At 43.5% G+C, this 13,320-nt stretch overlaps 1 protein-coding gene across 2 annotated transcripts in view; it reads right to left on the bottom strand.

Moving 5' to 3' along the window:
- CPPED1 (calcineurin like phosphoesterase domain containing 1) overlaps positions 1 to 13,320 on the bottom strand; it is an 887,250-nt gene that overhangs the window by 57,798 nt on the left and 816,132 nt on the right. The window contains exon 4 of one of the 2 annotated variants that reach the window (XM_069210177.1): positions 1,485 to 1,576. The exons of the other annotated variant lie outside the window; for it this stretch is intronic. Coding sequence (XP_069066278.1) covers positions 1,485 to 1,576 — 92 coding nt within the window. The remainder of the gene's footprint in view (positions 1 to 1,484; positions 1,577 to 13,320) is intronic. 2 annotated transcript variants of the gene reach the window in all.

Genomic DNA, 13,320 nt, shown 5'->3' with positions numbered 1-13,320 from the left:
CATTTCTACTCTATCTCTCATCACTCTACTCGTCACATGCTGGGCTGGCGCTGCACCAAATGAGGACTACCACCAATCCGAGAGGGACAATCGCCTTCTCTCCCACTATTGTCACGTGCACACCGTGCATGTTGTTTGTTGTAGTTTTATTTCTTCCTGCCTGTGGCAACACCATTGTGTCTCGGTCAACCAATCCTGGCACTGGTCCTGCTGTTGCAACAGCATCCAGATTGGTTGGAGCAGGGGACCTCAATGCTCATTTCTGAGACCTCCAGCTCACTAAGGTGCTCTATGCAGCCCTATGAGGCTGATAGCCACTGCACGTCGGGTTGGCCGGAGGATGGCTGCCGTCCAACCTGACATGCGCATTAGGTGCCTCACTCTGTCTGGCAAGTTGCAACATTGTTGCTATTCACTAAGCCCCGGACCCCACCCCTTCAGGCCCGCCTGGCTGCCTGGCTCGAAATCGAGAAGCAAGACATGTGCTCACATACAGCAGCATCATGCTGCTGCACTTTTAAAAATAGTAAAATTTTTAGTTTAACTTGTTCATTGCAAATATTATTGGTAGGGCAGGGGTGCCAAAATAAGCAGTGGGGCGATGCCCCAATGCCCTTAAGGAGGCACCGCCCCTGGGTTTTTGAAACAGACACTCTTGAAGATATGGAGCCAGTGAAGCTGCATGTGAATAAGCTTGGATCCTGTAATATAAGAAGCAAAGGAGGGTAGTTTGTCTGCCTATTTGGGGACTTTATTTAGAAAAAGTATTTTTTCACATACGGAAATGTTTAATGAAAACTTTAAGTGCCAGTCTGAACGATACTGTTTGATTGTCTGTAGTAAAAAAAGACTGATACTCCAGTATGTAGTTAAGAGTGTAGAATTTTAGCAATGACCACAAGCTTTCCTTAAAAGGGAGATATTGTTGAAGTTGATCTCCTCAACTTCTGGTCAGAATTAGCTTGTTGAGGTTTTGTTTAACCTTCAAGAGTAGAATTGTGATTAAACAATGGCCAATGGTAAAGCTGTGCAGAGTGTTTTGGGAATGCCATTAAGATGACAAAACCCACACTTCATAGGGAGACATAAAGTATTGCATATCTTTTAAAGGGATGCTTTTAATATTTTAATATTTCTCATATTTCACAAGGCCGTCTGATACATTGATTTTTATAACACCGCATTTTGTCCAATAAAAGCATGCGAATAAATAATATAAATAAAGTAAATAATCAGACGTATGGAATGTAATATGCCATTCTTATTGTGGTTGAATGTAGGATGGAACCGAGACACGTGAGAGGCCCTTTAAAATGAAAGACACAGATAAGAAGAAAATCAATGAATCTGTATCTACAAAGGAAACTCTGGCTCATTCCACAGATCTGTAATTAAACTACATAATGAAATTAGACTTTTAATGGTAGATATTTGTGCATACAGGTGACCCTTAAAAACAAAATACAGCTTTTTACATCACTGACTTCATTGACTTCAGTTAACCAGCTGTGTGCTTCAAGAATCAGCAGTGACCCGTAGGATGATTGTATTGCATGAATGGAGGGCATTCTTGTCCCTAATAACAAAATAATACAATATGCATTATGAAATACATAACATAGATACAGTGTTCTAGCATTAATTCTACAATGTGGCATATTGTATTTCCTTATTTAATTGCAGTTATCTTAGCACCGCTAGGGTATTAGAGTCCTTTGCAGAGGTCACTTTGTAATGCAGTTAAACACAGTAGAAAACAGGAGACCACACATCACTTCTCATATTTAAAGTTAACAAATAGATGGCACATGTTAAGACTATAAATGTTTATAGATCGAATTTAATGGCAGAGAGATTAGCAGCAGTGGAATTCAAGTCTCCAGAGAGAACCCTCATTGACTACAAGCCTGGCATTAGGGGGCAGTGATGAGAGATCTCTCTCAAACAGGAGGCGTTTTAGGTCATTTCTAAATTCTGCTTCAGAAGTCGATTCCCAGAGGTCAGCGAAGGCAGTTTAAAAATCTCGCTGGTAAGCGTGGGAAAGTGTTCAGAATGACTCTATTCATAAACATTGGCGACAACAGAAAAAATGTCACAGAACTACCGACTCAGAAGTTCAGGTTTTGTTCAAGATAGCACATGTGGGAGAGCCTGTGTGCAGGACTCTACAAATCAAAAGCAGGCTGTGTTGTAAATGGCTGCAATCTCTACAACTTCCTGTGTCACTTTCTTAAAGTCTAAGGATTTCAGAGTGGTAGTAAGGTCTAGTCAAGACTGGATAAGAAGTTCAGTTGTCTCTTTTGATGCTATTACGTCATCCAGCAGTGAATGGTTTGCGGTGTCGGGGGAGATGTCAGAACTCGGCTAATGAAGATTCTTCCAATAATAATTATCATTGGCATATTGTGGATATGAAATGCCAAATTTAAGAAATGGAACTTCAAGGAGTTCGAGGTGAAGGTCGAAGAGTATGGAGCAATGATAAAGCTTTGGGATACATCTTGCGATAGGGGAACTGGGAACAAAGGCAGTCTTCAGTCTTTACCTGTTGAACTTAGTTCGCCACAATTACTTTCAAACTTCATACAGTACTTATGATTAATGTTTTCAAAGACAGTAAACCAGTTGAGGAGGGTGATTTGGCAGATGACTCATGGACTTACAGCGCACTGTCCACTATGCGGAGTAAGGAATTTGGAATGCCCAAAATGGGTCCAACGCCTTCTTTGAAATCACAAAGGGGGTTGTCATAAGTATTGAAAGTATTGAACTACTTAAATTGAGTGCTCAAACAGGTCTTTGTTATCTTAACAAGGAAGGGAAGACCCAAAATAGGATGCCGATTGCTGAGAAGGTCCAGGTCAAGGGATCCTTTTTTTGTTTTTGTTTTTTTAAGAGAGACTTAAGTTGATTAGTCTTAGGGCACATTGCCATACACTAGTGAGGAGTTCTCCATATCAGTCAAAAGAGAGCATTGTGGTGTTTTAGATCCTTCACATGCAATGCCAGGATATCGTCAGTGGGTGTGCTAAACAAATTAAGACATCTAATAGCATGATATCAGCAATTGGACCCTTATCAAAGGCAAGCCAAGTGGGCATGGACATGCTGATAAAAATAGAGTACTGACCACTGTAACACCTATTCCCATAAAAATAGGCAACCAGCGGTCTAAGCTACATAGAAAAGCATACTGAAGTATTTAAAAAAGCTAAACAATAAAAAACAAACAAAATTATACTAACTACAGCATTTTTCTTACTGAACAACGTTTCTACTGACATTGCAGAAACATTATGCCAATTCCGTAGAAACGGCAACAATGTATATAACTACTAAAACTAAAATGAATATCAGAAAGCTTTGACAGATACATAAAAGGCCATACATATTTACATGCACTAAACAAAAACAATATCAAAGGACAAGAAAAAGCTTTACAATGATCCACAGCCAGTATTTAATGAAGGAATAGAACAATTATACACCACATCACTACAGAGCTCTTTAACTTACTAGCTCCATTAGTCAGTTCAACACAGTGTATTTTCCCCCAAAAAAGCATTGACATATCTATGAACATTACGACCTAGTCTCAGGAAGATAAACACAAAAGACAACGCAATCAACAGCCAAGTAATAATAGTCTTGGCCTCTTGCTATACCTCCGTAAAAAAATGTTGCCCATAGATTGTCATTTCTGATTTGTGTTTTTGTATCATTAGAGAAGTAATTTAGCTTGGGTAGACATAGCAAAAACAGGGCGATTTTTATTGGGTGACATTTTTAAAATGGCAGATGTGTTGCAATGATGATGTAATATTTCAGGAACCATGAGACCTATATAATTAATGTTGGTGTCAAAACACAGGTCTTGGGGGTCAAGTAGTTTTAGAGAGTCAGAAAATAACTACTCAGGGCAACTCTTCCAATATTTTTTTTAAATGGCGGCTATAATAGTGGAAGAAGATACATACATAGAAATGAAACATATAATAAAGTATTTTAATCATTTTATGTATACACCAATGTTTATGATATGAATATGAAAGAAATAATGTGTATCACTCCTGTTTTTGACACATTTTCATAGTTCACTTTATTTATCTGCTTCAGCAATCGCCTGTGGTACATTTGCAGAATGATGAACATTTGAGTTTGAGAGGAGAATATCGACAAGAACATCGTTTTGTAGCACAGGTTTTGCAAGTACATGTATGTGTAAGTTCTGTGGGTAGAGCTGTTAGAAATTCTGTAGGTTTTAGCACAGCATCAATATCTTTCCAACCAAATTCACTTGGATTCAAACTCTCCCACCATGTCACAAAAATGTACTGTCTAGAAACACATATTTATCGATTTCCAGTAAAATTTGATTCTCACTACATCTCAATCACAAACAATACTACATACCACTACCACAAACTAATCAGTGCCAACATCTCAAACAACTGCAAGCCAACCTTCTATGGCAACACCCAAAATAGCATACATCCTAACTTCCCTATGCTGCCCTTACAATATTGCTATCAACATATACAACATCGACTTCACTAATGAAATAAAGAACTAACATTTTCATTCCAATAGATACCAATTAATATGGTTTCAAACAGAAAAAACGTATAATTCAACTTAAAGAATATTACATTATTTAATCACCTCTCTTATCTCTTGCTTTATAACCAATATTGTAACACCTACAAGTAAATTAAAAGGATATTTAAAGTAACAATAAAGGTCTATGACTTTATAAAGCACTTGGCTTTATAACAGATGCATACTATTAATGTAATAATATGTACAGCTGATGTGATAGATTCTGTTTACAAAATGTAATGGTTTTACTCTCCAAGAATATTTAAGGGTGCAAACGTCTTATATCTGCAACAAAATTATCCAGCGTGTGCAAAACCAATAGGTCTCACCCATGTGAGAGCTATTGGCGTTGCCAATGTCTCTTAACCATTTTGTGGAGCAGCATGGCTGCTAGGTAGCATGGCTAAACGTCTTTAAAAAGTCCTATAATGCTGGAAGGTTAAACAAGGCACTGTGACACAGCCAGTGCAGGCCACATCACATTGCTTTTTTATAGCTGGTAGGTGGAGCGCAACAAAAACAACAGGGGAGTGGGGGGTTGGAGTGAAGAGGCCACACGGACAATGAGGAGGTGGTGGCCGGAAGGGAAGAGGCAACACACACAGGTCGAGGAAAGTGGCAACAAGGACAAGGGAAGGGAGGGAAGAAGCAACAAGGACCAACCCAATGGGAAGAAGAAAGTATGAAAAAGAATTACCACAACAGTGAGAAGAAAAATAGTACCTGAATCACAGTGCTAGCAGTGTAAGGGCTCTAATCGAGATTAATCTATCTGCACTTGGTCTGTGTTCCAGACGAGAGAAGAAGTAAAGCCTGCTCGCGATGCCCATTACATAGGCAACAAATGGAAGTGACAATGACGCCCTTGAATGGTAAGCAAGGGGCATGCTCTAAGCCCTTGTAGAATACATTATCTCTTGCAAGAGTTTGCATTTGTTAGCGCATGCATGTGCTGTTGCAGACAAGACCTAAAAAGGAAGGCTTATACACTTTGGTAGAAAAACATCTAAACCATAAAATCTCTGTGAAAGAAGAGGATCATCAAGAAAAAATGTTTATCACATAAATGGTCTGCATTGTTTAACCCCCAGGCCTTTTCCGCCTCCTGTGCCGAGCCTTTTTTTGGCTATTTGGGGCAGTTCGTGCTTAGGCTCTCATAACTTTTTGTTCACATAATCTACCCACGCCACATTTGCGTCCTTTTTTTCCTAGGGATGCTAGAGGTACCCAGACTTTGTGGGTTCCCCAGAAGGAGGCCAATAAATTAGCCAAAATACATAGAAAATTTCGTTTTTTTCAAACAAATGGAAAAAAGGGGCTGCAGAAGAAGGCTTGTGTTTTTTCCCCTGAAAATGGCATCAACAAAGGGTTTGCGGTGCTAAAATCACCAGCTTCCCAGCTTTCAGGAACAGGCAGACTTGAATCAGAAAACCCAATTTTTCAACCCAATTTTGGCATTTTACTGGGACATATCCCATTTTTACGATTTGTTTGTGCTTTCAGCCTCCTTCCAGTCAGTGACAGAAATGGGCGTGAAACCATTGCTGGATCCCAGAAACCGAAACATTTCTGAAAAGTAGACAAAATTGTGAATTCAGCAAGGGGTAATTTGTGTAGATCCTACAAGGGTTTCCTACAGAAAAGAACTGCAATTTTTCTCTACGTTTTACTCTGTAACGTTTTACTGCAATGTCAGATTTTTGAAAGCAATATACTGTTACGTCTGCTGGACTCTTTTGGTTGCGGGGATATACAGGACTTGTAGGTTCATCAAGAACTCTAGGTACCCATAGCTAATAAATGAGCTGCACCCTGCAGTGGGTTTTCATTCTATACCGGGTATACAGCAATTCATTTGCTGAAATATAAAGAGTAAAAATAGCTATCAAGAAAACATTTGTATTTCCAAAATGGGCACAAGATAAGGTGTTGAGGAGCAGTGGTTATTTGCACATCTCTGAATTCCGGGGTGCCCATACTAGCATGTGAATTACAGGGCAAATAGACGTATTTTTTACACACTCTCTTTTATTTGGAAGGAAAAAATGTAGAGAAAGACAAGGGGCAATAACACTTGTTTTGCTATTTTATGTTCTCCCAAGTCTCCTGATAAAAATGGTACCTCACTTTTGTGGGTAGGCCTAGCCCCCGCGACAGGAAATGCCCCAAAACACAACGTGGACACATCCCATTTTTTCACAAAAAACAGAGGTGTTTTTTGCAAAGTGCCTACCTGTAGATTTTGGCCTCTAGCTCAGCCGGCACCTAGGGAAACCTACCAAACCTGTGCATTTTTTTAAACTAGAGACCTAGGGGAATCCAAGATGGGGTGACTTGTGGGGCTCTGACCAGGTTCTGTTACCCAGAATCCTTTCCAAACCTCAAAATTTGGCAAAAAAAACACATTTTCCTCACATTTCGGTGACAGAAAGTTCTGGAATCTGAGAGGAGCCACAAATTTCCTTTCACCCAGCGTTCCCTCAATGGTACCTCACTTGTGTGGGTAGGCCTAGCGCCCACGAAAGGAAATGGCCCAAAACACAACGTGGACACATCACATTTTTTCACAGAAAACAGTGCTTACCTGTGGATTTTGGCCTCTAGCTCAGCCGGCACCTGTGGAAACCTAGCAAACAAGCACATTTTTGAAAACTAGACACCTAGGGGAATCCAAGATGGGGTGACTTGTGGGGCTCTGACCAGGTTCTGTTACCCAGAATCCTTTGCGAACCTCAAAATTTGGCCAAAAAAACACTTTTTCCTCTCATTTCGGTGACAGAAAGTTCTGGAATTTGAGAGGATCCACAGATGTCCTTCCACCCAGCGATCCCCAAAGTCTCCCGATAAAAATGGTACCTCACTTGTGTGGGTGGGCCTAGCGCCCACGAAAGGAAATGGCCCAAAACACAATGTGGACATATCACATTTTTTCACAGAAAACAGAGGTGTTTTTTGCAAAGTGCCTACCTGTGGATTTTGGACTCTAGCTCAGCCGGCCCCAGGGGGGGCAGAAGTGGCCTAAAATAATTGTGCCCCCCCAATCCCCCTGGGGAGCGACCCTTGCCTACAGGGCAAAAAGAAAATCCCCGGTGCCTAGTGGTTTCTGCCCCCCTTGGGGGCAGATTGACCTAAAATCGGCCGATTTGCCCCCAAGGGGGGCAGAAATGGTCTAAATACAATTTGCCCCTCCAGGGGAACGACCCTTGCCTAAGGGGTCGCTCCCCATCTCTAGGGGTTTCTGCCCCCCCGGGGGCAGATCGGCCTAATAACAATAGGCCGATCTGCCCCCGGGGGGGCAGAAATGGCCTAAAATAAATTTGCCCCCCGAACCCCCCCTGGGAGCGACCCTTGCCTATGGGGTCGCTCTCCTTGCGTGACGGCGCAAAAAAAAAGATCCCTGGTGCCTAGTGGTTTCTGCCCCCGTGGGGGCAGATTGACCTAAAATTGGCCGATCTGCCCCCAAAGCGGGCAGAAATGGCCTAAATACAATTTGCCCCTCCAGGGGAGCGACCCTTGCCTTAGGGGTCTCTCCTCATCTCTAAAAAAGCAAACAAACAAAAAAAAAAACACAAAAAATTTTTTAGCCCTGGCGCCTAGAGCTTTCTGCCCCCCCGGGGGCAGATCTGCCTAATAACAATAGGCCGATCTGCCCCCAGGAGGAGCAGAAATGGCCTAAAATAAATTTGCCCCCCCCATCCCCCCAGGGAGCGACCCTTGCCTATGGGGTCGCTCCCCTTGTGTGACGGCGCAAAAAAAAAGATCCCTGGTGCCTAGTGGTCTGCACCCCTTGGGGGCAGATTGACCTAAAATCGGCCGATCTGCCCCCAAAGCGGGCAGAAATGGCCTAACTACAATTTGACCCTCCAGGGGAGCGACCCTTGCCTAAGGTGTCGCTCCCCATCTCTAAAAAAACAAACAAACAAAAAAAAAAAACACACAAAAAAAATTAGCCCTGGTGCCTAGAGGTTTCTGCCCCCCGGGGGCAGATCGGCCTAATAACAGTAGGCCGGTCTGCCCCCAGGGGGGGCAGGAATGGCCTAAAATAAATTTGCCTACGGGGTCGCTCCCCTTGCGTGACGGCGCAAAAAAAAAGATCCCTGGTGCCTAATGGTTTCTGCGCCCCTTGGGGGCAGATTGACCTAAAATCGGCCGATCTGCCCCCAAAGCGGGCAGAAATGACCTAAATACTATTTGCCCCTCCAGGGGAGCGACCCTTGCCTAAGGGGTCTCTCCCCATCTCTAAAAAAGCAAACAAACAAAAAAAAACACAAAAAAATAATTAGCCCTGGCGCCTAGAGGTTTCTGCCCCCCCGGGGGCAGATCGGCCTAATAATAATAGGCCGATCTGCCCCCAGGAGGAGCAGAAATGGCCTAAAATAAATTATCCCCCTGGGGAGCGCCCTTGCCAAAGTGGGCAGAAATGGCCTAAATACAATTTGCCCCTCCAGGGGAGCGGCCCTTCTCTAAAAAACCAAACAAACAAAAAAAACATTAGCCCTGGTGCCTAGAAGTTTCTGACCCCCCTGGGGGCAGATCGGCCTAATAACAATAGGCCGATCTGCCTCCGGGGGGGCAGAAATGGCCTTAAATAAATTTGCTCCCCCAGCCCCCCCAGGGAGCGACCCTTTCCTAAGGGGTCGCTCCCCTTGCATGAAATTCACGAACAAAAAAAAAAACTCCCTGGTATCTAGTGGTTTCTGTCCCCCTTGCGGGCAGATTGGCCTCATAAAAATAGGCCAATCTGCCCTTGCCTAAGGGGTCGCTCCCCACCTCTAAAACAAAAAAACAAAACAAAAACAAAACAAAACAAAAAAATTATCCCTGGTGCCTAGAGGTTTCGGCCTAATAATAGGCCAATCTGCCCCCAGGGGGGGCAGAAAAGGCCTTAAAAAAAAAGCCCCCCCCTGGGAGCGACCCTTGCCCAAGGGGTCGCTCCCTCATGCCAGTTTCATTTTTGATAAAACATCCCTGGTGTCTAGTGGGCGTTTTGAAATAACTTTCCTTCCCTTTGAAGCCTCTCTCGGCCTCCCCCACGTGATCGGAAGAGAAATGCAAAGCATTTCTCGATGGGAGGAGGCTCTGTGGCTCGCGCGCTGACGTCACAGGGGCAGTGGGGGGGGGGTCAGGGGTGGAAGGGGAAGGGCTTCCCCTTCCATCCCTGACTTGGGGGGGTGGGGGGAACCCCACAGAGGGAGTGCTAGCGCTAGCGCTCCCTCTGGGCTGTGTGCCCAGGACGTAATGGTTACGTCCTGGGCACAGCAGCACTGTGCCTCAGGACGTAACCATTACGTCCTGGGCACAGAAGGGGTTATCGATCTGGTATCCTGCAGCATGGGCCGTGCCTGGATGAAGCCAAGGCCAAGAGTGGGCCCATCCTGTGCCTCTCAGTGATAGGAAGAGGCAGGTCAGGGCCACCCCCCTTGGTAGGGTGGCCGGGGTGCATTTCAAAAGATGTCTGTCATTGCGATCCTACTCTATCTAAGGTACGTGTTTAGTCCCTGACCGGCATTTATCCTATGCCCATTTTCTGTGTGGATTGCAGGGCTTCGCGGAGCAGGTGCCAGGAGGAACTCTGACCTATTGACTGAGGGCAGCTAGCCTGATTTATTGAATACTTTCATCAGACTCTTTATAATTGTCAACAGATTAGGAGCCATTTCTCTTTGGTACCAGTGTGTTGTTTTGCTGTGTAAGCCCTCTATTTCAGCTCTGTTGGCTTAAAGGATAGGGAAAAGAAAGGTGACTCCTACTAACTAAAAATCCCACCAGGCCACTCCCCAAATTATGACCATTGAGGGTTTTTTGTCTCAGACTGTGGGGGTCATGGCCAAAGACATTGAGCTGACTGAAAGAAGGCTAACTAGGGAAGCTCCTGTTTTTGCTCCCCCATGCTCCTGACTGTTCTGGCACTTCCATTACATCTTTGGAGCCATGTTATTCAGCTGTCATGTGTTCGCAGGGGTTGTTAAAGAGGTTTGTTTTTAGGCCACTGAGTGCTGATATTTTGGCTGTAGATATTCAGTGGTAAGAACATAGTCAAGCCGCATTGCAAGCCCCAGGTGTAAACTTGGGAGATGTGTGTTGCCTTCTGAACAAGTTATTGCAGTTAGTGTAGGTGTACAGACAGAGCCATTGTCACATTGCTCCCTGTTTTCAGACCAAAATTAACACCTTCTAACTGTTCATCTTTGGGAACTCAAGGGCGCTATGAATACTACACTACATCCAATTATTTCAAGGTTAGCTATTATTGAAGCTCGAGTCTGACAGATCAAAGATCAGCTGAAAATGTCAGTCAGGTTACATAAGGGCCGAGGTTCTTTATCTGGGAAGGAGCCTTTTGGTGCTGACCCAGCTCAACCACATAGTGAGTCTATGCAGTTGAGTGAGTTAGCTTCTCTTCCTTCTCAGTTGACTGGAACTTATCCCACTGCATGCTTTGCCATTCCAGCCACCAAAATTCCTTGAGGTTGTCCCTGTGCTCCTGCAGTAACCCATCTTCCATCTCACAGGCTAGGGGTGGAAATTCATTTGCCTCCTGAAGCAGCTCTGTATGTGGTAATCCTAGGGAATGTCCCTCCTCTTAACAGTCCCATTCCGGAATCTTTTGGGGAGCTAAATATTTAAGTGGTACACTGGTTTAGCTTCCACCCTACCCTAGGTGTGGAGATTTTTGACTCTATTAGCATGGTCAGGAGAGATGGTTGGGTGGGCCCTGATGTTAAGAGATGGCCAGGGGATTGTGTGGTGGTTAACTTTAATAATCCAATTACCGTGGGCCGTGGTTTGACCACTCTAGGCCCTCTTAGCTCATCTAGACCAACCAAAGTCCAGTCTTTTCTGCTAGGTTTTTTTCTACAAACTGGAAATTGTGTGCCAACCCCAGTGGATCCCAATACATTGTAGTCACCATTGATTGGCCCCGCCAGTGTCCACGACTCCTCTGCTAGGGAACAGATTTGCGTCAGTGAGCACTACTGAGCCCTGTGACCGATTTGTTGCCCCTGATAAAACCCCTCTATCTATTTTGCTTATAACCCTTCCTTTGGATGTTCCATCTGGTAATCACGATTGGCTGAGGTTGCTGTCCTGGAACATGCAGGCTTGCTGCTTAGTTTTGTGACAATGACTAGGTGCAGTTTGTGAGGTCATACCATGTCATCTGTTTGCAGTAAACCTGGGAGGAAAATAAGGGCCAGATGTATCAAAGTAAAATTTTGCATTTCCTAAATTGCGAATTTTAGGTAATCGCTATTTAGGAAATAAAAAATGGAATGCAAAAAATACAGATTCCTTAATAAAGATTCCTACAGAGTCGCAATCCCTAATAGGGAATCGCTATTAAGAATTGTGACTCCATTCATTCCTATGAGGCTATGGGCCCAGAGGTGCAAATGGTTTTGCATTTCCTAATTTGCGATTCCTTATTAGGGAATCACAAATTAGGAAAAGCAAAACCAAGGGTGCCGAGGGCCTAAGGCCCCCTTTGATGCACACCAAAAATTAATTGTGCATACATGCCCTAGGGGCTTGTATGCGCTACATGGCATATTTAAAATATGCATTTATGAAAGGGGACTGATAATCTTTGTGTGTTTGGAGTTAGACTGATATAGTAAAGATCTTAAGTGGAATTAACATAAATTTCAGGCATTGAAGTTGCATATTACATTATTTAATCACCTCTCTTATCTCTTGCTTTATAACCAATATTGTAACCCCTACAAGTAAATTAAAAGGATATTTAAAGTCACAATAAAGGTCTATGACTTTATAAAGCACTTGGCTTTATAACAGATGCATACTATTAATGTAATAATATGTACAGCTGATGTGATAGATTCTGTTTACAAAATGGTTTTACTCTCCAAGAATATTTAAGGGTGCAAACGTCTTATATCTGTAACAACATTATCCAGCGTGTGCAAAACCAATAGGTCTCACCCATGTGAGAGCTATTGGCGTTGCCAATGTCTCTTAACCATTTTGTGGAGCAGCATGGCTGCTAGGTAGCATGGCTAAACGTCTTTAAAAAGTCCTATAATGCTGGAAGGTTAAACAAGGCACTGTGACACAGCCAGTGCAGGCCACATCACATTGCTTTTTTATAGCTGGTAGGTGGAGCGCAACAAAAACAACAGGGGAGTGGGGGGTTGGAGTGAAGAGGCCACACGGACAATGAGGAGGTGGTGGCCGGAAAGGGAAGAGGCAACACACACAGGTCGAGGAAAGTGGCAACAAGGACAAGGGAAGGGAGGGAAAGAAGCAACAAGGACCAACCCAATGGGAAGAAGAAAGTATGAAAAAGAATTACCACAACAGTGAGAAGAAAAATAGTACCTGAATCACAGTGCTAGCAGTGTAAGGGCTCTAATCGAGATTAATCTATCTGCACTTGGTCTGTGTTCCAGACGAGAGAAGAAGTAAAGCCTGCTCGCGATGCCCATTACATAGGCAACAAATGGAAGTGACAATGACGCCCTTGAATGGTAAGCAAGGGGCATGCTCTAAGCCCTTGTAGAATACATTATCTCTTGCAAGAGTTTGCATTTGTTAGCGCATGCATGTGCTGTTGCAGACAAGACCTAAAAAGGAAGGCTTATACACTTTGGTAGAAAAACATCTAAACCATAAAATCTCTGTGAAAGAAGAGGATCATCAAGAAAAAATGTTTATCACATAAATGGTCTGCATTGTTTAACCCCCAGGCCTTTTCCGCCT

Source organism: Pleurodeles waltl, chromosome 10, assembly GCF_031143425.1.
Source record: "Pleurodeles waltl isolate 20211129_DDA chromosome 10, aPleWal1.hap1.20221129, whole genome shotgun sequence".
In the NCBI taxonomy this organism is placed as follows: domain Eukaryota; kingdom Metazoa; phylum Chordata; class Amphibia; order Caudata; family Salamandridae; genus Pleurodeles; species Pleurodeles waltl.
Note: the sequence above shows the minus strand (reverse complement) of the source record. Positions and strands in the feature narration are given on the sequence as shown.